General features: G+C 46.7%; 1 protein-coding gene across 2 annotated transcripts in view; it reads right to left on the bottom strand.

Annotated features, from left to right (window-relative positions):
- TBC1D8B (TBC1 domain family member 8B) overlaps positions 1-25,511 on the bottom strand; it is a 52,317-nt gene extending 26,806 nt beyond the window's left edge. Inside the window, exons 1-9 of one of the 2 annotated variants that reach the window (XM_083722730.1) lie at positions 24,812-25,511; positions 12,920-13,030; positions 10,894-11,012; positions 9,886-10,111; positions 6,320-6,560; positions 4,411-4,618; positions 2,884-3,051; positions 1,986-2,135; positions 1,001-1,151 (exon numbers count right to left, since the gene is read on the bottom strand). In XM_083722730.1, coding sequence (XP_083578856.1) covers positions 1,001-1,151; positions 1,986-2,135; positions 2,884-3,051; positions 4,411-4,618; positions 6,320-6,560; positions 9,886-10,111; positions 10,894-11,012; positions 12,920-13,030; positions 24,812-24,941 — 1,504 coding nt within the window. In that variant the 5' untranslated portion in view covers positions 24,942-25,511. Of the gene's footprint in view, positions 1-1,000; positions 1,152-1,985; positions 2,136-2,883; positions 3,052-4,410; positions 4,619-6,319; positions 6,561-9,885; positions 10,112-10,893; positions 11,013-12,919; positions 13,031-20,848; positions 20,921-24,811 lie in introns of those variants that run through there. The other variant, XM_083722731.1, reaches the window with a different exon arrangement.
- Positions 25,512-27,786: the final 2,275 nt, after the last annotated feature.

Genomic DNA, 27,786 nt, shown 5'->3' with positions numbered 1-27,786 from the left:
CACTGCCTTTACAAGACAGCATCGTCCTCTCCCATGCCAAGCTTAAATTCTGTCTAAATACATATTGCCTATATATATACACACATACACCTTAATGTTTAGTATGTTACATGGTTTTTATTGGACAGTTTTACAGACAATTGTTGCAAACTGCAACTGGACAATTTTTCATTTTTTTTTTTATTTTGACTGTCAGACCAAAACAGCTACCTACCTGAATCTCACTGCATTGTGGGTTGTTTTTTTTTAATGAATACTGTATGTAGATAAATAAACATAACTGAAAACCTTCCGAAAAGCAAGAAAAATCCATTACAGTAGTACCTTGGAAGACGAACGGAATCTGTTCTGGAAGTCTGTTCGACTTCCAAAACATTCAGAAACCAAAACATGGCTTCCAATTGGCTGCAGGAAGCTCCTGCAGCCAATCGGAAGCCTTGGAAGCCCCGTCGGACGTTTGGGTGCCAAAGAACGTTCGCAAACCAGAACACTCACTTTCAGGTTTGCGGCATTCGGGAACCAAAACGTTCGGGTACCAAGGGATCCAAGGTGCAACTGTATTAAGAACGCTTGATTCCTTAACTTTGGAGGCAACCTTGTATGTTGTATTTTCAATACTATTTTATTTGTAAGCTGCCCAGGAAATATTTATTGATATCAATGTAGGTTCCCCGTTTGTGGGATGCACACCCTGGCGAGGCGAGCCTGTCTCCCTAACTACTGACTTTCGGAGAAAATTGAAAGGCAACCCCATAAACTCCAGGCTTTTGATGGGCCCATAGATGGCAACCTTGAAATTATGGTACGGGGTTGCTTTTAAAAGGTTTTAGATGGTTTTAATTGCCTTGTTTTATTTTTAATTGTATTGTTTTAACATTTTGGTGTCTGCCGTCCTGGGGTCCTTTGGGAGGAAGGGTGGAATACAACCTGAATAAATAAAATAACACTGCAATATAATAACAACAACAATGCATTGCCATGAGAACACAACCGATAGTACCTGAGAAAAGAAGCCAAAGGTCTCCTCGCAACACCTCGGGTATCCCTTTGACAATCAGGTCCCTCGTCCTCCTCGTCCGAAACATACTTACACCACGGCCACATTCTACGAAAAGGATGTTCCAGGACTGCTCCTTCATTTTCTCTTTCAACTAGAAAAGCAAGGTATCATGTACTATCAGTACATGTGAAAAAGATCTAGGGGTCTTAGTGGACCACAAGGTTAACGTGAGTCAACAGTGTGATGTAGCAGCAAAAAAAGCTAATGCTCTTCTAGGCTGCATCAACAGAAGTATAGCGTCCAGATCAAGGGAAGTAATAGTCCCACTTTATTCTGCCTTAGTCAGACCACACTTGGAATGCTGTGTCCAATTCTGGGCAACACAATTTAAGAAGGATGTTGACAAGCTGGAATGTGTGCAGAGGAAGGCAACCAAGATGATCAAGGGTCTGGAAACTAAGCCTTATGAGGAGCGCTTGAAGGCGCTGGGTATGTTTAGCCTGGAAAAGAGGAGACTGAGAGGCGATATGAGAGCTATCTCCAAATATCTTAAAGGCTGTCACATGGAGGAAGGAGAATGCTTGTTTTCTCCTGCTCTGGACCAATGGCTTCAAGTTGCAAGAAAGGAGATTCTGACTAAACATTCACAAAAACTTTCTGACAGTCAGAGCTGTTTGGCAGTGGAACAGACTCCCACGAGAGGTGGTGGACTCTCCTTCCTTGGAGGTTTTTAAACAGAGGTTTGATGGCCATCGATCCCGGAGCACGTTCTGTCATCAGCACATTCAGGGGGAACAGAACAGCTTGGGTGGGGAAAGGGATGGGAAACTAGGTGGGATGGAATGGAGTGTCCTAGAAGATGTTGCCAGGCTGCCTCCCTGAACAGGACCACATCACAACTGCAAAATTTTGTTGCTGACAAGTTGGGGTGCGGGGGGATAGAACAGATGTATTTCCAACAACGGGAGCTGCTTTTCCTTCTTACCATTTTAGCGTCCAGATTCTCCGCATCCTGAGGGTGGAAGACGGTCATGAGGGCTTCGGTACTAACCATCTTGCTGTTGTCTTTGTGGCTTGCCATTGGCTGCCCCTCAAAATAGTCCGCGAGAGGCTCAGCGTTCAAGCCAGCAGCAACCTGCAAAAAACGCATTTACAACAGGAGCTGTGTTTTAAGAGAAGAAAGAGCAGTCGCACCTTCAAGTGACCTCCTAAACCTTCTGAAAAGTCCCTCTGTTCTGGTGTTAGGTGGTATATGAACTAACAAGTTCCTTCAGTTTGCAAACATGTGGTCTGGTCCCCAAAAGTTTGCTAAAGGTAAAGGGTAAAAGGACCCCTGACCATTAGGTCCAGTCGTGGCCGACTCTGGGGTTGTGGTGCTCATCTCACTTTATTGGCCGAGGAAGCCAGCGTACAGGTTCCGGGTCATACAGCCAGCATGACTAAGCCGCTTCTGGTGAACCAGAGCAGCGCACGGAAACGCCGTTTACCTTCCCGCCGGAGTGGTACCTATTTATCTACTTGCACTTTGACATGCTTTCGAACTGCTATGTTGGCAGGAGCAGGGACCGAGCAACTGGAGCTCACCCCGTTGCAGGGATTCAAACCGCCAACCTTCTGATCTCCCCTGACTCAAAGGAACATAAGGAGAACTCTGTTGGATCAGCTCAATGGCCCAACTAGCCCAGAGTCTTCTTCTCACAGTGGCCAACCCAGGTGCCCATTTTTGGGAGGCCCAAAAGCAGGGCCTGAGAAACTCTCCTCCCCTTCATTTTCCATCAACTGGAGTTCAAAAGCATAGTGCCTCCAATGAACACCACCGTCATAAAAGACCGCCCTCCCCACCCCCGGAGTCCTGCAATGAATTAGACAAACAGAGCCTTTACCTCTGTGCTCATGCTATGCTGTTGGCTTGCTGTGCTATCACATTTCTTCTTCAGTGTTGACACCAGTTGTTCAAAATCCCGCACTTCGGAGAAACGGAAGGCTCTCTTCCCTCTGGTAGCGATGCTGACAGCTTTGCTACCAGGATCAGACACCTCTACTGATACAACCTGCAAGTGTTTGCATGGACAAAGATGGCAGTAAGATTCCACTCTTACAAGGCTCGTTCTCACTAAATTTGGTCAAGCAGTTAAGGCTTCAAAAGCCTCATTCACTCCGAGGACAGCTAGGGCTTACACTACAGCTGAGTCCAGGAGGTTCGCCCTCTTTTAATTTTGCTTTCAAAGCTCATACCTCTTTAAACAACTATGGCTTCCCCCAATGAATCCTGGGAGATGTAGCTTGTTAAGGGTGATAGGAGCTGTAGCTCTCTCTCTGTGGGGTGAACTACACTTCCCAGGAGTCTTTGCCAGGGGCGTGATATGCTTTAAATGTATAGAGTGTAAACCCACAACTAACGAGCACATTTGACTTGTGCACATTCAGCTTTATGTGCTTGGCAAAAATATTAAAATAAAATAAATAGGGAGCAGAAAGGGGACGGGAAAAAAGACTTTGGCAATCCCACCCGCCATTGAATCCAATGTTTTGATAATACATGGATTTGGCTTTAGACATGATCCCCGGAACATAACCCTCATGTAAGTTGCTGGCTTGCTGTTTGTAGCTATACTTGAACATAGCTCAGTCGGTAGAGGATGAGACTCTTAATCCCAAGGTTGCGGGTTCAAGCCCCACGTTGGGCAAAAGAGTCCTACACTGTAAGGGGTTAGACTAGATGGCTCTTGTGCTCCCTTAAAAGGTAGGGGACCCCTGACCATTAGGTCCAGTCGTGACCGACTCTTGGGTCATCTCGCTCTATAGGCCGAGAGAGCCGGCATTTGTCCGCAGACAGCTTCCAGGTCATGTGGCCAGCATGACTAAGCTGCTTCTGGCGAACCAGAGCAGCGCACGGAAACGCCGTTTACCTTCCCGCCGGAGTGGTACCTATTTATCTACTTGCACTTTGACGTGCTTTTGAACTGCTAGGTTGGCAGGAGCAGGGACCGAGCGACAGGAGCTCACCCTGTTGAGGGGATTCGAACCACCGACCTTCTGATCAGCAAGTCCTAGGCTCTGTGGTTTAACCCACAGTGCCACCCACGTCCCCTTGTGGTCCCTTAAATTCTACTATTCTTTTGTCTTTTGGAGGGGCACCAGGATGGGGCCATCTGGCACCCAGAGCCAGAAAGTACCAGTCTGATTTACTCCACCTGGCTGCCAACGATTTCAAAAGGACTGCAAAAGTGTTGTTAAGATCCTAGCATTAAAATAATAATAATATCACAACTTCTGGTAAAACAATAAGATGAAAAAAGCAGTTAAAGCCAGTAATAAGCCCCTCAACTTGGATGTTTGCTAGACTGCAGTTGCTTTGATTCTAGAAGGGGAGGCAGACTTAACTTAGCCTTGGTTCCCACCTGACTCACCTCTCTCAGAGGGATGATTACGCAGCACAGGCAACCATCCTGGCTGGCAAAGCAGACGTAGTTCTCCGAGATGCACATTTTCCCCAGAGTATTGTAGTGGCTGAAAGGCACCCATAAGAAACACTCATGCACTTCCCGCAGACACTCCTCCTTCGGCAGCCTGAAGAAGGCATTAAACTGCTCACTGTGGGCTCTGCTCTCAAGCCCTCTGGAGAGGAGAAAAAACGGGGGGGGGGGGGTTAAAGAAAGAAGTGTGGTGGGTTAATTATGTTTGCCTTGCAAAACAGAGGCAGGAAGAAACCACAGTTCTTTCCAAGTTATCTGTGTTTATGTTGCTTTCGTTTAGCAAGATTTAAGCACCGTTCAATCAAAACTATAAACAAACTTATAAGCGGTTTGCATTTTAAAATGCTGTTAAATATTCATTTTTTAAAAAAAAAAACAACCACCACCAAAAATAGGCTATACAAAAACAGTAGGCCTAATAAAATGATCAAAAAACAAGGGCAGGGGGCCAGGTTTTTAACAACTAACGTCCCTACATAATAAAATTACACATCTGGACAGAATTAAGTTAGGTGGGGAGGCTGAGTGGCCTAAACAAAGCCCCACTGAGCCTCTAGGCTCTTCGGGCCTTCCTTCACCCTCAATGAAGTCCTCTTCTGAGCTCTAGGGAGGGTCTCCTCATGAGCCACAAGGGCTCTCTAGCTCTCCTGCCATTCCCTGGTATGATTCCATTTATTACCCCTGCCACACATATATGTGGTTGCACTTGAATAGAACTCATGCAAGAGAGAGAGTGTGTGTGTGTGTGTGTGTGTGTGTGTGTGTGTGTGTAATGCCTGTAAATCTCTAGGTCGTGTACAAAAATAATATAAAATCACCATCACAGGAAGCTGTTTTATACAGTGTCAGACAGCTCAGTATTTCCCAAACTTGGGTCTGTTCTTTGGACTACAATTCACACACACACACACACACACACACACACACACACAAAATATCATTTTAAAGATGCACTCCCCACAAACCCTGACCTGTGATTTCAGGTGGCATGCTACCAGCTGAATGCCTACTGGGGAGGGGGGGGGGAGGAGAGAGAATACACCACTAAGAAATTATAAAAATATGAAGTGACTTGATAAATGCTCTAAAATAAGTAGCATTGCCTATTGCTCAGGGACTGCAGAAGCAAAAGGGGAAAGAACAAAAAGTTGCTGGTTGCTATTCAAGCAAACTGGAAATAAATGTGCATTTACAGCTCCTCACTTTTTTCCAGCCTTGAAGCACTAATTCCACTTCTCTACTTCTTCTTGTGTCCCTTGTCTTTCCAGTTTCCAGTTTCCAAGCCCTTGGCCTGTATCATCCGCTCTCAGTGTCTTTACACAGTGGTACCTTGGTTCTCAAATTTAATCCCTTCCGGGAGTCTGTTTGATGGTTTGAAAACCAATGTCCTGATTGGCAGCAGGAGCTTCTTGCACTCAAACGGAAGCCATGGAAGCCGTGTCAGACATTCGGCTTCTGAAAAATGTTTGCAAATCGGAACACTCACTTCCAGGTTTGCGGCATTCGGGAGCTGATTTGTTTGGGAGCCAATCCGTTCGACTACTAAGGTAGCACTGGTGCTGTTAGATAAGGATGATGGGAGTTGTAGTCCAAAACCAAGTCTGGGAAACACTGATCTAGCTGATATGGTCTACACAGGCTGGCAGTGTAGGGTTTCAGGCAGGGCGTCTATCCCAGACCTACCTGGAGATGCTGGGGATTGAACCCAACACCTTCTGCTCGCCAAGCAGATGCTCTGCCAATGAGTTGCAGCCCCTTACTACAATTATCATCCCCAGCTCAGCTTTAGAAGTGAGCAGAAGCAGGTGGTCTTTTTCATTACTGTTTAATATATATATATTACCTCTTAGTGATTTGCAGGGGATCATGGAGGACGGGGTCATTATCGAACGTCTCCTTGTCAAAGAGTCTTCGAACAGCATACAGGGCCAGCTGCTCCATGAGAAGGAACGTTTCAGTGATGTGCAGGAACATGGAAAAATAGTGATCCTCCCCCCGGGAGCAGACATGGATACTCTCTGTCAGGATGACGTTGGACGACTTTTCGAGCACTGAGATTTCATCCCAGGATATGACAAGTTTTACTGCAGGTGGGAACAAAAGAAATATGTTCATGCCTTTCGGCTTCACAGTGGCCAGCTATTTTCCTTCGACCCTAAAGGGAGCATCCCATGAAATATTCTGCGTTTCCACGGAAAGATACCATTAGGTATTAGCCCTAAAACATAACAACATTAAATTTCCTCTTTTAAGCGCTACACGTCCAGCTTTGACAGCCTGGTGTTTCTGGCCACATTCAGACCATACATTTGAAGGACGATGATGCCACTTCGAACAGTCATACTTTCTCCCAAAGAATTCTGGAAGCTGTAGTTTCTCAAGGGTGCTGAGAGTTGTCAGGAAACCCTCCATTCCCTTCCCAGAGCTACAATTCACAGATCAATCCCTCTTCCTCAACAATGTTCATTCGGCATTCCAGTCTCATTGAAAATGCCCAGTCCTCATTGGGCTGTTTTTAGGAGTTTGAGGGAGGACATACTGATTTCTCCAATTCAATTTTGATTTCTTCATTGTTTTCTATGGGCAGCATTCACTCTCATCGTTGATGAGATTTTAAAATAGCTTCTAAGGTAAGTCCTTCAATGGCTGCGCTCGTTTCTCTCTGGTCGGGGACAGAGGGTGGCGCTTGGGGGGGAATTGTCATCACGCCACTTGGTGTGTGGAGTACCTCAGGGTGCAATACTCTCCCCGATGCTTTCAACATCTTTATGCGCCCCCTCGCCCAGCTTGTCCAGAGTTTTGGGCTGGGTTGCCATCAGTATGCCAATGACACCCAACTCTATCTGTTGATGGATGGCCATCCTGACTCGGCCCCAGACACACTGACCAGATGTTTGGAAGCTGTGGCTGGATGGTTACGTGGGAGTTGGTTGAAGTTAAATCCTTCGAAGACAGAGGTCCTCTGGCTGGGATGGGACGATATGGGATTGAGGGGGCAACTCCCATCTCTTGCGGGGGCGCAATTAGTGCCAGCACTGTCCGGTAAGAGTTTGGGTGTAATCTTTGACACCTCCCTTTCCATGGAGGTGCAGATTGCAGCTATAACAAAGGTAGCATTTTTCCATCTCCGCCAAGCTCAGCAGTTGGCTCCTTACCTCTCTCGCACTGACCTAGCCACTGTGATCCACGCGACGGTCACCTCCAGACTGGATTATTGTAACTCGCTCTACGTGGGGCTGCCCTTGACACTGACCCAGAAACTCCAGCGGGTGCAGAATGCCACTGCAAGACTCCTTACGGGGTCTTCGCTGCGAGATCACATTCACCCGGTGCTATACCAGCTGCACTGGCTCCCGGTGGAGTATAGGATCAGGTTTAAGGTGCTGGTTTTAACCTTTAAAGCCCTATACGGCCTAGGACCCTCGTACCTACGGGACTGCCTCTCCTGGTATGCCCCACAGAGAAACTTACAGTCTTCAAATAAAAACATCTTGAAGATCCCAGGCCACAGAGAAGTTAGGCTGGCCTCAACTAGAGCCAGGGCTTTTTCGGCTGTGGCTCCGATCTGGTGGAACACTCTGTCCCAAGAGACTAGGGCCCTGCGGGACTTGACATCTTTCCGCAGAGCCTGCAAGACAGAGCTGTTCCACCAGGCCTTTGGCCAGGGCACAGCCTGACTCCCTCCCTCGGCAATCTTCGCAGAGCTCTGGCCCAATGGCTGCCAGTGGCTTGATTTGAATTAATTTTATAATGAATGGTTTTAGAGTGTTGTTTGTGCTGTACTTTTGTACTGTTTTATTGTTGTTAGCCGCCCTGAGCCCAGCTTCAGCTGGGGAGGGCGGGATATAAATAAAATTTATTATTATTAAAGGTAAAGGAACCCCTGACCATTAGGTCCAGCCGTGGCCGACTCTGCGGTTGCAGCGCTCATCTCGCTTTATTGGCTGAGGGAGCCGGCGTATAGCTTCCAGGTCACGTGGCCAGCATGACTAAGCCGCTTCTGGCAAACCAGAGCAGCACACGGAAACGCCGTTTACCTTCCCGCCGGAGTGGTACCTATTTATCTATGTGCACTTTGACGGGCTTTCAAGCTGCTAGGTTGGCAGGAGCAGGGACCGAGCAACAGGAGCTCACCCCATTACGGGGATTCAAACCACCGACCTTCTGATCGGCAAGTCCTAGGCTTTGTGATTTAACCCACAGCACCACCCGCGTCCCAAAAATAGCTTCTAGAAAACAGATTTAAGGACAGCACAAATATCCAGGACATAGATTCAGCAGCTGGAGAAGGTTGTCAGGACAAATATGTCTCTATATGTTTCCAGAAACTACAAGGAGTGGGGTACCTGTTGTATCTCAACAGGGAGGCTGTCCCACAAGACGCTGCAACCACAATGAAAAGCTCTGCTCCAAATGCAGAGACCTAATGAGCATAGGGGCATATTGACTGGCTGGCTAAGCCAGATGAGAGTATCCAATGGGTCTCAAACCTTCAGCGGGTTACAATAGCAGGTCCAATGGTCAAGAAGGCTGTTTCTGCATTCTTAAGAAAGCAGTTACAGTGGTAACTCGGTTTTCAAACAGCTTAGTTCCTGAACAACTCAGAACCTGAACACTGCAAATCCAGGTGTTCCAGTTTTCGAACTTTGTCCCTGGAAGCCAAACGTGCTCCTGAGCTTCCGTTTTTACTGTTGCACAGCAAATTTGAGTCCCCCGCATAGAAATTAAGGCTTTTTTATTCCCATTTTACCCTTAAGCAGCAAATTTGAATGCCTCCCCCCTCATCGTAATTAAAGCATTCCATTTCTGATTGCAGTGTTCTGAGATGATATTTGGTGCTTTTCTTTTTGCTATTTTTTGTGTTTTTGTTTGTGTGGCTTTTTCATTTTTGTGTCTGTGGCTTGTTCATTTTATGATTGATTGATTGATTGATTGTGTGACTGTGGAAATGGATAAAAGCCCCCCATCCAAACAATGACTATAATCAGAGCAGGTAATTTAATTTTTATCATCTACAATGCTGTCTTGCTTATTTTATAGTACAGAACATTGATTATTGCTTTCATTTTATGGATCAATGGTCTTGTTAGATAGTAAAATTCACGTTAAATTGCTGTTTTAGGGGCTGTTTTTAAAAGCCTGGAACAGATTAATCTGTTTTGCATTACTTTCCATGGGAAAGTGTGCCTTGGTTTTGGAACGCTTTGGTTTTGGAATGGACTTCCGAAATGGATTAAGTTTGAGAACCAAGGTACCACTGTACTTCCCTTTATCTTTATGCTATGTTTTTTGATAGACAGTTGTCTTTTAAAGATAAATATTAATTAATCCACTGGTAGCTTCAGACATAAAGCTCATTTCAAAACCCACCACCAAGGGAATCACGGCGAACGGCAGGACTCCACTTACTTTCAGCTCCCAGTAGGAAGGAGTAAAAGCTCAGAAAGTTGGTGCTGAGATACAGCCATCCTTGGCAGGGCACCCGGCCTCTCCAGTAGCTGCATGAGTAGTACGTCACCAGCTTCTCTTGCGCAGGTAGCCCGAAACACTTCCCGAACTTCAGGTGAGCCTCACGGAACTTCTCGGGATCCTCCTCTCTTATTAAGGACCCTTTTCCTTCTTCGGCAATCAAACCCTAGGAAAAAAAGGTGAATGAGGTGCTGAACGCCAGGTAATCTACCCAAGTCACTCCCTTGAAGCCAAGAGCCTCGGGCCACTGCTTTGGGGTGGGGCCAGGGGCAACAGCAGGCAGAGCAACAAGTATGGACAGTAGGCTTATTTCAGCATCCCCTTGTATAGCTGCTCTATCCTGTACCCAGAAGCATCGTCAGAGCAGGAAAGCTCAGGTCCAGTTAGGGGTGCAGCCTAGGGAGGGTTTTGAGGGCCAGGCAGCAAGGCCTAGAGGTCCACATTCAGTCTCAGAGCCTTTCAACACCCTCCCCTCTGCAACTTTTCTGCATTCCACCATGGCCCCTGGATGCTGGGTAGACACCTGGTTTTCAACATCTTGATATATCACCAACAAAACATCGTGATGTACCAATGTATTACAATGTCTGGAATAAGGAGGGAGCTATGTAGAGGCACTGTTTGGCTTCACTGTCCCCCGCCCCCCCTATTGTGATTTTTGCTGGTGCTGCTGCCCCCTCCATGAGGCAGGGGAGAGCTAAGCCAGCCGAGTTAACAGGTGTTGCAGGAATCAAGAGAAGCATTGGCTGGCTTCATGGTTTTCCCCACACTGTGATTTTTGCATAGCACACATGCACACACATCATGATTTGAAATATATTGCCCGGTCAAAAATTATGAAACTGTTATCACGATGTGGATTTTAAAATGGTTTTGGACGATATATCGCCCAGCCCTAATATTGGGTGCAAGAGTCCCAAAGTTGCTTCGAACCAGCTTCTAACGTACTCTGATCTTCCCATGCACAAAGCTGGTGATGTCCTCACTGGAATCGAACACAGAGAGAGTCGTCATCACATTCTGCTCTAGCCAGTCCCAGTGCGCTGTTATTTCTTCTCTGCTGGCTCCTGATAGGAAACATTAACTAGCATTAAATAAACTTCACTGGGTACACTAGACGCTCCTCCACCAGCTGGGTAAACAAGAGTTTCCCCCTTTTTCCCCCAGCGACAATCTCCTATCTAGTTGCAAAGTGAGAAAAAAGAGCACTGAGTATTCTGCTGATATTATTCTCTATTAGCCCTTCTGTCTTTTTTAGTGCAGTTGCCACAAGAAAAGGGACTTGGGGGAGAATCAGAAGGAATTAAAATTGAGTTGAAAATAGGCTTATGATCACAGGGGGCTGCCTTACAGCAAATCAAATATTTTGTTTGTCTTGCTGAGTATCATCGAGGGCCCCATCTGTACTATGCATTTAAAGCAGTATCATATAACTTTCAGCAGTCATGGATTCCCTAAATTAATTCTGGGAGCTATAGTTTCCTAAGGGTGCTGAGAGTTGTTCGGAGAGCATCTATACCCCTCACAGAGTGACAATTCCCAGAGTGGTTTCACAGTCATTCCTTCTTCCCAAGGAACTCTGGCGATTGGAACTCTAAGAGATGAATTTGGGGTGGGGTGGGTCTCTTAACACATCTCAGCACCACAGTTCCCATAATTCTTTAGCAGAAGCCATGACTGCTAAAACTGGTATGATGCTGCTTTAAATGTATAGTGCAAGCGGGCCTTACATCAGGGATGGAGAACCTATTAAGAGGACTTGAGGATGAGCTTCAGAAAACAATTTCTCATTGGCTTTAGGGTGACACGTCCTTTGGTAAACAGCTCCCAGGTACTGCAGGAAGACAAACATGATCCTTGCTGTGCTTCTGAACAAAAAAACAATAAAACGGATTTCTCTCTCTCTCTCTCTCCTTTGTGTGTGCTTTCTTGGAGTCGCTGAACAATTATCTGCACGAGATTCCAGAGCACACAAGATTCAAGTGTCAGCAAGGCAAGCATTGCACTTAATATAACAGCACCTGGTTTTGTTATGGAGGGGATACGGTGGGGGGGGGGGGCATGGATGGCTTGGAGGACCCTATCCATAGCTTCACACTGAATCCAAGAGAAGCACATGCAAACAGTTGTAAAGGGAACATAGAAAGCTGCCTTTAGCTTCATTTGCGCTACAGATTTAAAGCGCCATGCTACCGCTTCAAACGGCCATGGGTTCCACAAACAATCCATGCAGATGTAGTTTGTCCAGGGTGCTAGGAGTTGTGAGGAGATCCCCTATTCCCCTCACAGCATAGCTGTCAACTTTCCCCCTTTTTTAAAGGGAAATCCCCTTATTCTGAATAGGATTCCTCGCAAGAAAAGGGAAATGCTGACAGCTATGCCTCACAGAGCTACAATTCCCAGAGCAGTTTAACAGCCAAGCCTTCTTCCCTAGGAACTGTAGCTCTGTGAGGTGAATTGGGGGGGGGGGGTGCCTCACAACTCTCAGCCTACCTAAGCAAATTACAGTTCCCTGAATTCTTTGGGGGCGGGGAGCTACGACTGTTTAAAAAGCAGTATGCGGTGCTTTAAACATAATAGCGCAAATAGAGCTGAGATTATTTGGTCCATCTAGCTCCATACTGCCTGTTCTGGCTGGCAGTAGCTCTCCACAGTCTCAGGAAGAGGCCTTTCCCCATTATTTGCCTCCTGACCCTTTTAACTGGTGAGGCCAGGGACTGATCCTGGGTCCTTCTGCATGCAAAGCATGTTCTCTACCACTGAACAACCATCCTTCCCAAAGAACCGGGGGGAAGTGATGGGAACCCTGATCTGACCCAAAGGTTTGATGTCCCCCTACCTCCCCCCACGCTAAACCAAAAGTGAAGTCTCTGTTCTGTATCAGGCAGCATTTCTTTCCTACAATGACAAGGCACCCCAAGTTATCACTGCCATCCTGCTGAGCTTGGCTCAGTTCTGAATTGTATGTACTCACCACACGCAATAGACCAGTAGACTTGAGAATCTGGTGTCTGGTGCAGGATGCGGAAAGGGGCAACTTTTGACGTAGAGTCTAAAACTGCATCCAGGGTCCCCACCAGGATGCCTGTGGGATATAGGACAAAGCTTGGGAACACAATATATACAGTCATACCTCATGTTACGTTTGCTTCATGTAACGTTTTTTCAGGTTGTGTCCCGTGATGACCCGGAAGTACCGGAAAGGGTTACTTCCGGGTTTTGCCGCTCGCGCATACGCACAAGCGCCAAATCACACCGTGCACCTGCGCAAATACGCCGCTTCAGGTTGCGGGCTTTTCATGTTGCGAACGGGCCTCCGGAACAGATCCCGTTCGCAACCAGAGATACCACTGTACAAAGTATGGTTTGCAGAGTCTGTTAGAGGCTGGATTTTGCCTTCCATATAGCCCAGAGAAGGCTATATACTCTTGAGCAAGGAAGATGGCAGCTGAGTGCTGCATAGGGCCAGCTTTGGGACTGGGCTAGGGAACAACGGTACTGGAAGAAGGTTAAACAGCAAACACACCCATTGCAAGGCAGGTATTATCTACAGATACATATACAGCTATAGCTATAGCTAGGGAGGGCGGGAATCACGGGTGTCCTGGCTGTATTTGCATTCCTGGGCTTTCAAGGACTGGAGTATAGAGTAGACCAGGGTTTCCACAACTTGAGTCTTCAGCTGTTTGTGGACTACAATCCCCATCATCCTTGACCACCAGGTCCTGCTAGCTAGGGATGATGGGAGTTGTAGTCCCTAAACAGCTGGAGACCCAAGTTTGGGAAACTGAACTAGACTGTTCTCCCCAAATTGAAGAAGGTAAAAAAAATTCTTTTACCAGAGGGGAAGGGAGAATAAGTTGCAAGTGGGCATTTCTAATGGGGGAAAAAGTGTGCTGAATCCCAAAACATTGGGCTGCATTTTTTGTTCTTATTATCTTGGTGGCCAAGTTGGAACATGGCCACCAATTTTGGTTACTGCGTGCAATCACACCTATCTGCCATAGGTTGTCACATCACATTTTGTAGCCACCTTCACTAAGATTACTGAAGAGTTTACATTTTAAAAATTGGTCCATAAACAAAAAAGTTAATGTCATTTTGCCCCCCATGTTGCCATTTTTCCAACTTGTGAAATTCACGAAAACCCACCTGCAACCAACTCTCCCAAAATGCATTCAAGTTTTTTAAGAGGCCTTTTCAGGATGGGCAACATTGCATTGCATTGCATGATTCCATGTGTGTATTACCAATGGTGCTTTATACACCTCCTTCTGGCAACTCTTCCAGCCAAACACCTTGCTCTGCTTTCCTTTGGACCACATCAGTGAGACCAAAAGGGGGGGTCTTGTTGTCTGGGCAGCCCAGGATGTCCACACACACTGCCCAGGCTTGCGTCCCAGAGAGGTCATTTTGGTGCTGCAAATGCAGCAATTTGAATTCACCCCTCAGAGGCGAACTCCATTGTCTCTCTGGATACCAAGAGCCGTGTTGAATTACCACTGGCAGCTGGGGCACCTTAAGACTTCTAGAGACCAACCACAGCCAGAGCTAATGATGGGCAGAGCCACCCCCTTACTGGTTGGATGTAAGAAGGCAGGCAAGTGAGTCTGGCTGAGAGCAGGCTGAGATTGGTGGGGCAGTACCCTATTAATGGACCAGCTTCCATGGTGCATTACACAAGAGGAAATCCTAAAACCCCAAGTGTTGAACTCAATGACACCATGAGTCTGCTGAAATGCAAATCAGGAACCAACTGTTGCTTAACCAGCCAGCATGGATTGTTCCCTACATTTCGTTGCCACATAGTTGGCCTTCAAATTATAGATCACAGGAACATGAGAGAAAGAAAAAACCCTCCTCCTGTGCAGGATCAAAGGTCTATTCAGTCCATGGTTCCTGTCCAACAGCTCCCAACCAGGTGCCTCTAGGAAGCCTATAAGCAACTAGCTTCAGCCCTAACCATCTGGTGAGCAGAAGTTCAATGTCCGTCTCTGAAAAGCAAGGTTGCATGTAGTCAACATGACTAACAGATCTGGAGTGACCTGCCCTTGTGGCATTGAATTCTGCAGAATTCTGTGAAAGGAGCACTAACATTTTGCCTACCCTTAACTAACCAATGACCAGGTTCACTGGATGAGCCCGAACTTGTAGTGCAAGGGGGTTATGGGTGGGAGCATCTTCTCTCAACCGACTCTCCCCCACCACTTACCATGTTCCTGCTGCTCATGCCAAGATGCACGCAGCACACAATGAAGCCCAAAACTGGCTTGCTAAGAGGAGGGAGCTGCAAAATGAACTCCCCACCCCCTCACCCCACAACGATCCACAGGAACCACAGATCAATTCCTTAACATTTTAGAATAGCCATTAGTTGCTAAAACGAATCTGCGGCTCTCTTAAACGTTTGATAAGGGATGAAACACCCACACAGAGGGATCAATAAGTTGAGTCAAGCAGACAGACCTCATCCAGGACGGCGTCAGAACTTCGTATCGCTGGACGGGGTTGCCAGGGCTTCAGCCAGCTGACTCTCCAAGTGACCTGACATAGCATCACCCCACGGGATTGTGGGGAAATTTGTCCCAGCACTGCTCAGAATGCTAGGTATTCATCAGCAGTAGGTTGTGGAGGAGGCATTGGAGGTTGCCCAGCAAAGCCAGGTGCCAACTCTGGCTCTAATGAAATCTACTAGCTTGGCTTGTTGCATTGCTCAAATCTGTCAGTGCCAGATAAACCTGAGGGGGCCCAGCAGCAGGTGAGGGGGCCCAGCATCAGAGGAACGCGCTCCTCAAACACAGAACCAGATTTGAATTTCATTTCAGTGAGGGAGAGAGATAATGCTTGCAGTCCGAAACCTAGAACTATTGCTTTTCCTTCATGTGTAATCTAATCTTCCCCTCCACTTCAGAGCCCTTAACCGCGACATTACGGATTACATCTAGATTCATTGGAAGAACGCTTCCTTGCTGAATTATTCATCTCGCCAGGCGCGTTTTGCAGCTGCCTCCATCTTCGCAGAGACTTCTTTTATCAGAACACCCTTCTAATCTATTCCCGTTGCCCAGTTCCCATAATGATCATACTACAGGGCAGTGGTACTAGTCCACGTTTGCCAGAATGCAGAACTCCCAATGGCAGCTTCTTACGGCAACGTCTCGGGAAAAGGAAGTGTTCTTGAAACACCAAAACATGCTCTGTATCAAATCAAGAGGGGCGACATTTCATCAGCATGAAAAGGCGGCTTGCAAATTACCTCGCAAACTTCTGCACTGCCTCTTTCCCTCACGCATGCCTGCTTCAGCAAGGGGAGGAAAACCAATTAAAGTTGACAGAAACTTTCCTGTTTGCCTGGGCAACAAATGATTGAAAATGGCATGGTGGTGGGTTTGCCAGGCAAGCTGTTCATTGAGCAATCTATCCTGATTTGCTGGCACAGAGGTCAAATTTGTCCACATCAATCAATAGTTTATCCTGTACTCTTTAGTTTATCCCAGAGGCTCCCATACTTATTTGGTCTACCGCCCCTTTTTCAGAAAGAAAGAAAGAAATTACTCAGTGCCCTCCTGGAAATCTACCTTCTTTAAGTAAACAAAAAGAAAGATTCAGCGTTCTTTTTATGTACCGATATTTCTACCTATATCATAGTAGAGAAAGATGTTGCAAATAAGACACCTTGAAACTTGAAATTATACATTTTTTAAAAAAATAAAATCTAATCATAGTAACATTTGCATTACCCATAGAAAATTAAGGTAACGAAGGATAATATTAAAATAAAAATCCCCATGACGGGGTGAGCTCCCATTGCTCGGTCCCTGCTCCTGCCAACCTAGCAGTTCGAAAGCAAATCAAAGTGCAAGTAGATAAATAGGTACCACTCTGGCAGGAAGGTAAACGGCGTTTCTGTGCGCTGCTCTGGTTCGCCAGAAGTGGCTTAGTCATGCTGGTGACATGACCCAGAAGCTGTACACCGGCTTCCTCAGCCAATAAAGTGCGATGAGTGCCGCAACCCCAGAGTCGGCCACGACTGGACTTAATGGTCAGGGGTCCCTTTACCTTTTAAAATTTATGGAATCCGACTGAATCCCTCCCAGAAAATTATTCATGGAGAAATTATTCATGGAGGAGAATGCTTACCAGTCACAATATCTCTGTTCTGCCTTCACTGTCAGAGGTATAGACGTTTCTGAACACCAACTGCTTGGAAATGGCAGGAGGGGAAAGTGCTCTTGCACTCGTGTCCTGCTTGCTGGCCTCCCACAGCAATCTGGAGGCTGTCCAAGTGGCTACATGCCCATTATAGTAAGTTCTAAGTGGTAGTCCATGTTTGCTTTTAACCTTGGTTTGTAAGAGTAATCATCAGGTTGTCCTCTAAGATGTTGTTGGGACTACAACTCCCATCATTCCTGACCACTTGCCATCAGAAGACAGTCCATTCTGCTAGCTCATCGCTTTGTGTGTGTGGGCAAGTCAACTAATCATATGACTTTCGCTCAACCAACCAATAGTTTGATTAAATTTGCATGTGAGGGGGGGAAGCATATTTTGCACACATGTGAATGCAGAAGCCATAATTTTGGAAAAGATAATTCTATTTCCCCTCACATCTTCCTTTAAAAAAACTTTTAAGAGATTAGATCTGATTTGGGGAACCTTTTAAAAATCAATTGCAGAATGTTTCCAATAGATCAATCCATTCAGTAAGTAGAGGATATAACCCTAAGTCAGTGTTTCTCAAATTTGGGTCTCTAGCGGTTGTTGGGACTACAATGCCCATCACCCCTGATGACCTGCCCTCCTTCACTGCCCTACGTGAAATTGAAATAACTTCTGTGGGTGCCAAATGAAGACTACTCTACTTAAAACTGGGGTCAATATACAAAAGTTGCTAAGCAACTTTTGCCTGAATCAGAGGTGGGGGAAAATGTGAGCCTCCAAATTTTGGGTTCCAACTCCCGTCAGCCCCCAGACAGAAAGCTCAGGAATAATGGGATTCCAACGGCATCCCCCACAACCTCAGGCCTAAACACTGACTCTGTCTCACACAACATACTTATCAACGAAAAAATTGTGCAGAGCGAATAATTAAAATATGTGATGTTATTTTCTTTAAGTCCCAGAACTGAATATCCTATATTAATATAGAAGGTATGAATTTTGGCAGAAAGCATTTGCACTGATTACCGGATTACCGCCTTTCACCAGATAAAAACACAGTTTCTAACTGCAATATTAGTCATAAAGCAAAGGGGGGGGGGGAATCTCTGTGACTCAAAGCTAGCTACAGTGCTTCCAGCCAAATTATTCTTTCTACATCCCCTTTGGCACTATTCAATATAAAACAAACTGCAAACTCCAAGATCCTGGCCTCACACCAACAGGCAAGCTCATTAAAGTTTCAAAAGAGCGGAGTAAAATATCATAGCTAGGTATCCCCCAAAGCCAAAAAGCGACGCTAGCAAGTGTGTCTCTACGTGTGCATATGTATGTGTATAATGCATTTGTGATCATTATGTTACCTGGGATAAATGGTTGCTTTATGTTCTGGGTGAGTCTCATCAGCCTTGCAAATGCCCACTTGCCTGGCAGCCTGTGGTGGGTATCAATTGCTTCCAGGCATAGAAGAGAGTTTGTCCATTAGAAAAGGACAGGTTCCCACCCCTCCCCAACCCACGCCCTATTACAGGCCATCAATCTGCTACAAATGACTAACGCAAGCGTAGGTGGCTGTGCCGATGGGCTGGTGACGTCTTTGGACGGATCCGCATAGCAGGCATAACCCTATGCACGTGGCGATTGCAAGGACAAAAACAGGGCAACACTCTCCACTGCTTATAGGAAGCACAGCATACAAGCAAGATGCATGTGGCCCAGTTCAACAGCCTCCTGGGGGTTGCATCAGCAACAGAAGCAAGCCATTTTTTTCTGACAAAGCATGCTGCTGCTCCTGCCTCACTCATTTTTTTTTTAAAATATTTTTTATTCATTTTCACAAATATAACAAAATAAAAACATAACATAACATAACATACAATGACATAACATAACATACTAAGACATAACATACAATAACATACATAACACGACTTCCCCAAGCCTTCCCTTCACTGCACCCTTATTTTTTTTTTAAAACAGCATTTCTAGCAATCCTTCATTCCAATTCATAACTGATTCTCTTTATATTTTATTTAAATTTAAGATTTAACAGCTATAATTCTCTATCTTATATCCCTTGACATTTTAGCATTCCGAAATTTTACAACAGTTCCTAAGATAAACTTTAAATTTTCTCCAGTCCTCTTCCACCGTCTCTCTCCTCTGGTCACGGATTCTGCCGGTCATCTCTGCCAATCCCATAAATTCTGTCACCTTGGTCTGCCATTCTTCCAGAGTGGGTAGTTCTTGCTTCTTCCAATATTTTGCTAGTAGAATTCTTGCTGCTGTGGTTGCATACATGAAGAATGTTCTGTCTTCCTTTGGTACCATTTGGTCGACCATGCCCAAGAGAAAAGCCTCTGGTTTTTTAGCAAATGTCCGCTTGAGAATTTTCTTCATTTCATTATAGATCATTTCCCAGTAGGCCTTAATCTTTGGGCAGGTCCACCAAAGGTGGTAAAAAGTTCCTTCACATTCATTACACTTCCAGCAATTATTATTGGGCAAATGATATATCTTTGCTAGCCTGGCTGGGGTCATGTACCACCTATAGATCATTTTCATTATATTCTCTTTTAAGGCAGTGCATGCCGTAAATTTGATGCCGCTCCTGCCTCACTCAAACAACCACCTGCTTTGAGAGCAGGTGTTGTGCAGTGGATTAAGGTTGAAAGCCAGGAAGAACTGGGCCATCACTTGCAAACTCTGTGACAGCTTCAGTGTGCAACCCCCCCACCCCCCCCAACAAACAGAGAAGGCAATCTTGGCTTACTGGAAACTGCCTCAGACCAGGTATGACTCTTTGTGCAGGTAGCTCAGGTTGTACCCCGAGATTGGCAGTAGCTCTCCAGGACTGCAGGCAGAGGGCGGTTTTCCACATCACCTGCAACCTGATCTTTTCTTTTAAAAGAACAACTTGATTTATTTATTTAGAGATGTACAGATAGTTAGCCCTAATATAGAGCAGCTTTCTCTTTAACCTTTGACTAATGGTTCTTTGGGTCTGAACCAGAAGCTGTAGCTGGAGAAGAACGATGGCAACTGGAACAATTGGTCATAAGCGTGTTGCTTATAACATTGCATGGGCTGCCAATTTGCTAACGTGCCAAGTTCCAAGTTACACTACTGTTGAAGGTAAACAAATCCCCATAACGACCTTGGACCACATTGTCTGGGGGAATGCCTTTCCCCAGTATAGGTGGCCTGATCAGTAGAATTGTTAGATCAGGCCTTCTAACTGTCCTGCAGCATGTGCAAATCTATCTGGAGGCAACCAGGAGAAAGGTTCCCCCCCCCCCACTGTGTTGGCACCCACCTTTTGGAATAAAGTCCCAAGGCGACCTTGCTTGGGCTTCGACTCAGGATGGGGAACACGCGCCTCTCCAGACTCCAAGTCCCATCATTCCCAACTACTGGCCAGGCAGGCTGGGGCTGATGGGAGTTGGAGTTCAACAGTATCCAGAGTAGTGCAGGTTCCCCATCTGTGGTTTAGATGCTTGTTCAATACTTATTTACTCAAGTATTTGATGCTACTGTGGATAATTTACATTTTCTGGTTTTACTGTACTGGCCTTAAGGAGATAAGTTTGCACACTTGCCTGGGATGTAAGGTAGTGGTATAAAAATGATTTAAGAATAAATAAATAAATGAATAAACCTTTGCAATGTACTGAATGGGGCTGGCATTTCTTCTGAACAAGCATGTTTAGCAAGTGTGTGCTGGGGTGTGTGCGATGTAACTTACTTTTAGCACCACAGTCAGGCCATCCTGAGTCTACATGCTGTTTCTGTTGCGGATACAATCCCTAGGAGGCAACTGAACCGGGGCACAGGTATTTAGGTAGTTATCTCACCTGCAGGCTTTCCAGTGGGGAGGGCTATACCCCAAACATAGGTAACATACTGCCTTATGCTGAGTAAGACTATTGGGCCAACCTAGCTGAGCATCAACTACACTGACCGGCAGCTGATCTCCAGGGTCTCAGGAGGGAGTCTCTCTCAGCCTTACCTGCAAACTGAACCTGGGATCTTCTGCATGCTGTGCTTAAGCCCTGCACGGGGGGGGGGGGGGCGCGTACAGCTCAGCACAGAAGTAGAGGCATTTCTGCAGAGGAAGCTCCAAGTTCATTCTCCTCCACGCGTGATGAGCCGCTGCAGCTGCTGACCCTACTGGTCCATGCAACAAAACTAATGGGTGGTAGGCAAGCAGCCAAGCAGATTGACAAAAGAAACACATTTCCCCCCCACACAATGCATAATCAGCTCATGGAATTTCACCAGAACCAACTTAGATGGCCAGTAACTCTTTTGTGTGTGCTTTTTTTAAGCGTCCATCAAACTGAAGGGGGGGGCGGGGATTCAATTATTAAAGGCTCTTTGCTTTGTTAGCTTAATTGAACCTTCACATTCAGTGGCCATGTATCTCTGAACTCACCAGGTGCTGGGGAAGAACATGGACAGTCATCAACATCATGTCCAGAACACAGGAACAGAACACTGAATTAGATGCGGGCAGGGTTTTTTAATCAGGGCAGGGAATGTGAAGCCTGGGGGCTGGTGGAGGCTCTCCATCCATCTCCATATGTATCCTTAGATCAATCTCAAGATCCTGACTGGTCTGGCTTCACACCACAAGTGCATTTTTGCCTGGCTGGAATCACAGAATTGAAGAGTGGGAAGGGACCACAAGAGTCATCGAATCCAACCCTGTTCAATGCAGAAAGAACTTTTGCCCAACGTGGGGCTAAGATTAAGAGTCTCAGCTTCTTGCTTCCCAGGATGGATGATGGAGTGCGTGAAAAAACTAGCATACCATGCAAAGTTAAAATGCACTCAACTTCTCCACACCTGCATGTGGCCCTTGAAGGATGTTGCAGAAACAGCCTGTTTCCTGCAGGCTGGACAAGGATTCTTTGCCCTTGGTTTTTGTTATTCTTCGGTCCCTGTTCCACACTGTAACTAATCCTCAGTACACACAACTGAAAAAAGACGCAACTGGAAAATTGCTTTCCCTGCCTCCATTTAGCTCTCCTTTCTCTGTGGTTTGTCCTACAGCAAATGTTCTGATTGTAAATGCCTTGGGGCAGGGGCCTGCCCTCTTGTGCTTTGTTAAACTTCCACACAGATTGAAGACACACTTATGAGTAGTTATAACAGGAGTTTTAAATGTTGCCTTGAGCTCATTTGGAAAAGCGAGGAAAGCGTAATGACAGGAACAGCAACAATCAAACAGAATGAACAACAATTAAGTAGAATTTCGCCTGACCAAGAGAAGCAATTTATTCTACATAGCTGTTATGAAAAATTGTCTCATCCCTTATATACTCAATCAACGGCCATGTTCTGTAGGTGAGGGACTCCTGCAGACACCAGGTCTTATCAGGGGATTCATTCCACAAAATGTAGGAGCAGGGTCTTTAGTGTGGTGGCTCCTGCTTAGTCAGTAGAGCAGAAGACTCTTAATTTCATGGCCATGGGTTCGAGCCCCATGTTGGGTGAAAGATTCCTGAATTGCAGGGGGTTGAACTAGATGTCCCTTACGGTCCCTTTCAACTCAACAATTCTATGAATTTTCTTCCCTTGACTATTCAGCAGACACTGTCTTTTTGGCACCCGCTAAAGACCTTCCTCTTCCAAAAAGCCTTTTAATAGCAGAGTTCCCTCCCCTGACTGCATCTGTATTGGAACGGCTTTTAGATGTTTCTATTGTTTTATTGCTTGTTTGTTTACCACCCTGGGCTCCTTGGGGAGAAAGAGTGGGATATACATTTAATGAATGAATGAATGAACAAAAGCATAGGAACCCTTGTCCTCACTTAGAATCAGGGGTTACCAGGTATTCTTTTATTTTGTTCATTTGTTTGCTTTGCTTCCTAGAGCTGCCATGCTAGGGAAAACAACAGGAACAGAATCTATTCCTGACCCAGAGATGCAGAAATGGGGGGAAACTTCGGCTGCCCACTGCGACCTTTCACACATCTCTGCAAGAAACCAGTTGCCTGCCCATTATTATTATTACTATTATTAAGAAGGTGGCGACACCCCGTGGTCATCTTAGCAAGCTAGAACTTTTAAGCACACCAGAACACAGCCAGTTAAAAATGACGGCAGCAGCAACACCATACCAAGCTGAGAACTAGAAAGTGTTTTCTTTTGCAAAGGTTTGCTAATCTGCTCCCTCCTGTGCTCTTAAATGCACCTGCTTCTCGAGACATTAGCAGGTAAGCAAGCTTTTATCCCACAGTCCAAAAGCTTCACCTGCTGGTCTCTTCACTTCAAGGGCAAAAAGGCGGTACCAGGCTCAGAGTGGACAAGAGGCAGAATAAAACACTGCTTCACACCAAGCTAGTTAAAACCTATGGAACTGACTGCCACAAAACACTGCAAATAGCCAATAAATTATACTGTTCCCCCCACTTTTTTTTTTAAGAAAGTAGATTAATTCAGAGGTGGTCTCCACCTTCGGCAGCAGTACAGTGGTACCTCAGGTTACATATGCTTCAGGTTACATACGCTTCAGGTTACAGACTGGTGGGCCTAATTAGGTTCCCCACCCCTCACTTAAACACTTGGATAATACAGTGGTACCTCGGGTTACAGACACTTCAGGTTAGACTCTGCTAACCCAGAAATAGTGCTTCAGGTTAAGAACTTTGCTTCAGGGTGAGAACAGAAATTGTGCTCCAGCGGTGTGGCGGCAGCGGGAGGCCCCATTAGCTAAAGTGGTGCTTCAGGTTAAGAACAGTTTCAGGTTAAGTACGGACCTCCAGAATGAATTAAGTACTTAACCTGAGGTACCACTGTATACCTCTTGAACAGCAAGTGCTTGAGACACACTATATAGAAAACCATTAGGCACAACAGTTGCATAGAGCTTCCCCGTTCAGGAGCAGTCAGTAACCCCTTGCAACTACCAGATGATGGCTTTGAACCCTGTTTCTGGGCTTTTCCTAAAATATCTGATTGGCTACTGCTGGAAACAATATGCAGGGCATAACGAGGTGTTGCATTAGGCCATGTGTAGGGGAACCTTTGGTCTTCCAGATGTTGATGAACTACAGCTCCCACCATTCCTGGCTGCTGCCCTTATTTGCTGGGGCTGGTGTAAATTGAAGTTCAGCAACATCTGGAAGATGAAAGAACCCCCCACCCCCACCCCGCATATGCCCTAGACTGGTCCTTTGGTCAGATTCATAGGTGGGACTGTTTTTGCCTTCCTGGACAGCTGACCACCTCATCTGCACTCAAAACCCCACCACAGCCAGGGTGCAAAAACAACTGGTGCGGCGAAGCAGACTAGGGCACCTCAGGGCCAAGAAGGGGGACACAGGTTCGACTCCCCCCTGCATGTCCAAGTATCTTTCAGCATTCATCTACCGGCCTCGTCAAGGTGCTTGTTGGAATCAAATCAGGTGTGGCGGGAAAGACCCATACCCGGAACTCACCCTAGAGCTCACCTGGTGTGTGGCCTCAGCTCTCAGCCTAACCTACCTCTCAGGGCTGTTGTGAGGACACAGCGCGCGTGGGGAGGGGGAAAGGGAAAGGGAGAGAGAAGCCCCAAGTTGAAATCCCAGCTTGCCCTTGCAGGCGCAAAGCAATAACTCTCAGTCTAGCCCGGGCTCCCTCGCAGGGTTGTTGTGAGAATGCAAGGGGGGGATCTAACCGGGAGGGGCGGAAAAGAGGGAGAGGGAGGGAGCCGCTGCCTTACCGGTGAGCCCTCCTCCGCCTTCCTCCCCACAGCCTCTCCTCCTCTGCAGGACGAAGTACCGGTTGGAGCGCTCCAAGACCCACAGCTTCAGCGCGTTCTTCAGCAGCACCTCCTCGGGAGTCAGCCACATTATTGCTGCTTGCAGAGGCAGCTCCGCTCAGCCTTCCATGCCCGCCTCCCGCGCTGCGCGCCGCTCCTCCCGGGCTCCCACGTACGCAGACAGCCGGCCAGAGGCTCCCCGGGAGAGGCAGAGGGAGGGGGCGGGCGGGCAGGCGCGCGCGAGCTGCCCGCTGGGGACTGTAGTTCCAAGGGTTGCTCCTCTCCACGCCGTGCGCCTCCGTGGCGCACTACAAGCCCCGGCAAGCCTTGCGCAGCCAGCTCTCCCCCCCCCCCAGGGCTGCTGCCTCTCCTCTAAGGGGCTGGCCGCCTTTGCCTTGACAGCTGGAGAGTTGGGGAGGGGAGGTTCCCCCCGCCACCGCACCCCAGCTCCCTCCCTGCTGCTTCTGTTTGTTTTCAAAAAGTGGCCGACTTCTGCGGTTTGTTTCTTGGCTGAAGCCTTCCGGGGAGTGTTGTTGGCCAACTCCGTTGAGGTAGTTAAGTTTGCCCCCCGCCATGCACGTCCCACGACATTGGCAGGGCTGGATCGTGTGCAGAGGAGGGCGCCCAAGATGGTCAAGGGTGTGGATACCAAGCCTGATGAGGAATGGTTGAAGGAGCTGGGTGTGTTTAGCCTGGATAAGAGGAGACCGAGAGGAGATAATGATAATGATCTTAAGGGCTGTCACATGGAGGAGGGAGCATGCTTGTTTTCTCCTGTTCTGGAGGGTAGGACCCGAACCAATGGCTTCAAGTTGCAAGAAAGGAGATTCCGACGAAACAATAGGAATAACTTTCTGACAAAACAAAAAAAATTCCTTCCAGTAGCACCTTAAAGACCAACTAAGTCAGTTCTTGGTATGAGCTTTCGTGTGCATGCACACTTCTTCAGAATGCATGCACACGAAAGCTCATACCAAGAACTGACTTAGTTGGTCTTTAAGGTGCTACTGGAAGGAATTTTTTTTGTTTTGACTATGGCAGACCAACATGGCTACCTATCTGTAACTGGAACTTTCTGACAGTCAGAGCTGTTTGGCAGTGGAACAGACTCCCATGACAGGCTGTGGGCTCTCCTTCCTTGGAGGTTTTTAAACAGAGGTTGGATGGTCATCTGTCTCGTTCTCTTTTTTGTTATTACTTGTAAGATGGGAAATGTGGTATTGTTCACTTGCATCCTGAAGCGAACATAAGACGCGACTGTGCGTCTGCGCGTGCGCGGGTCGTGTTTCGCTGCTTCTGCACATGTGCGTGACGTCATTTTGAGTGTCTGTGCATGCGCGAGCAGCGAAACCCAGAAGTTTCAGTTACTTCTGGGTCGCCACAGAACGCAACCCGAAAATATTTAAGCTGAAGCGTATTCATCCCGAGGTATGACTGTATTAAAAATTAGCCCACACTTTTATGTCTTTATTATTATTACCTTTATATCCCACCTTTACTCCAAGGAGCTCAAGGTGACATATTCCCCCACCCCATTTTGCCCCTCCCAACCAGGTGTGCATGCACACTATTTGAATGGCAATGCCCTTCAACTTTCGGGGAGGGCAGCTGAAGACCCCATGGCCCCTAGGAGTTCGCTCCTATGCTCACAACAGCATGTAAGGTAGGCCACACATTCTAGTCATAAGGAATCTAGTCCAACCCACAGCATTGAAGGATGTCTGCTACCAGGGATAATAACCCTGCTGACTTAAGAGCAAAGGCCCATCTTGCTTAACATTCTCCCCCCCCAAAAAACAACAACAACAACAACAACAACAACAGTGCTTTCCCTGCTTGTGGCTGTCCTCCATGATATTTCATCGGAGGGCCACATTTTCTCACAGATAATCTTCTGAGGGGGCCACAGGGCAATGATGGGCAGTGCCAGCAAATGCAACCTCTGCCCATTGGTCTTCTAACTGGCGATTCTGGATCTGCTATTCAGTATTCCAGATTGCCATTCAATATACAGTAAAATATCAATAAATGGGTTCCCAAGTGCATGTTTGGAAGCGGGTACAGTGGTACCTCAGGTTACAGACGCTTCAGGTTAGACTCCGCTAAGCCAGAAATAGTACCTCAGGTTAAGAACTTTTCTTCCAGATGAGAACAGAAATTGTGCAGCAGCGGCTCAGCGGCAGCAACGGGAGGCCCCATTAGCTAAAGTGGTGCTTCAGGTTAAGAACAGTTTCAGGTTAAGAACGGACCTCCGGAACGAATTAAGTACTTAACCTGAGGTGCCACAGTACTGGGTCTGAGAAGGTTGAAGATACCTGCATTTAGACTACCCTCCAGCCATGCAGGCATGCAAGCCACCAGGTTTAGCCACAGCACTTGAGAGCATGGAGCATGCCCACTGAAGGTTGCATCCTGGGGAAGAGTCTCAAGGGCTAGAGAGGCCCATATTAGTGGGGCAGGAGAGCTGAAAATAATGCCAATATTTTTCACTTCTGGCAACCAATGTGCCCCCTTTGGTTTCAGAGAGTACGTGGGTCAGCAGAGTCTAAAAAGCCCAGGACACAAATTTTCAAGGCCCTCTAGTGGCTATGGTGGCTCATTTACCAGAATTAATGTATTTAATGTTAATTCTGGAAGTATATACTCAATTCTGACCAAACTAAGCCTACTAGAGCAAAATATACATGGGGGGGGGGGGGGGCTTAGTTTGGTCCAAATCAAGTATACACACTAAATACAGTGGTGCCTCGGGTCACATACACTTCAGGTTACAGACTCCGCTAACCCAGAAATAGTACCTCGGGTTAAGAACTTTGCTTCAGGATGAGAACAGAAATCGTGCTCCGGCGGTGCGGCAGCAGTGGTAGGCCCCATTAGCTAAAGTGGTGCTTCAGGTTAAGAACAGTTTCAGGTTAAGAACGGACATTTGGAATGAA

Source organism: Podarcis gaigeae (genome assembly GCF_964106915.1).
Source record: "Podarcis gaigeae genome assembly, chromosome: Z".
Classification (NCBI taxonomy): Eukaryota; Metazoa; Chordata; class Lepidosauria; order Squamata; family Lacertidae; genus Podarcis; species Podarcis gaigeae.
Note: the sequence above shows the minus strand (reverse complement) of the source record. Positions and strands in the feature narration are given on the sequence as shown.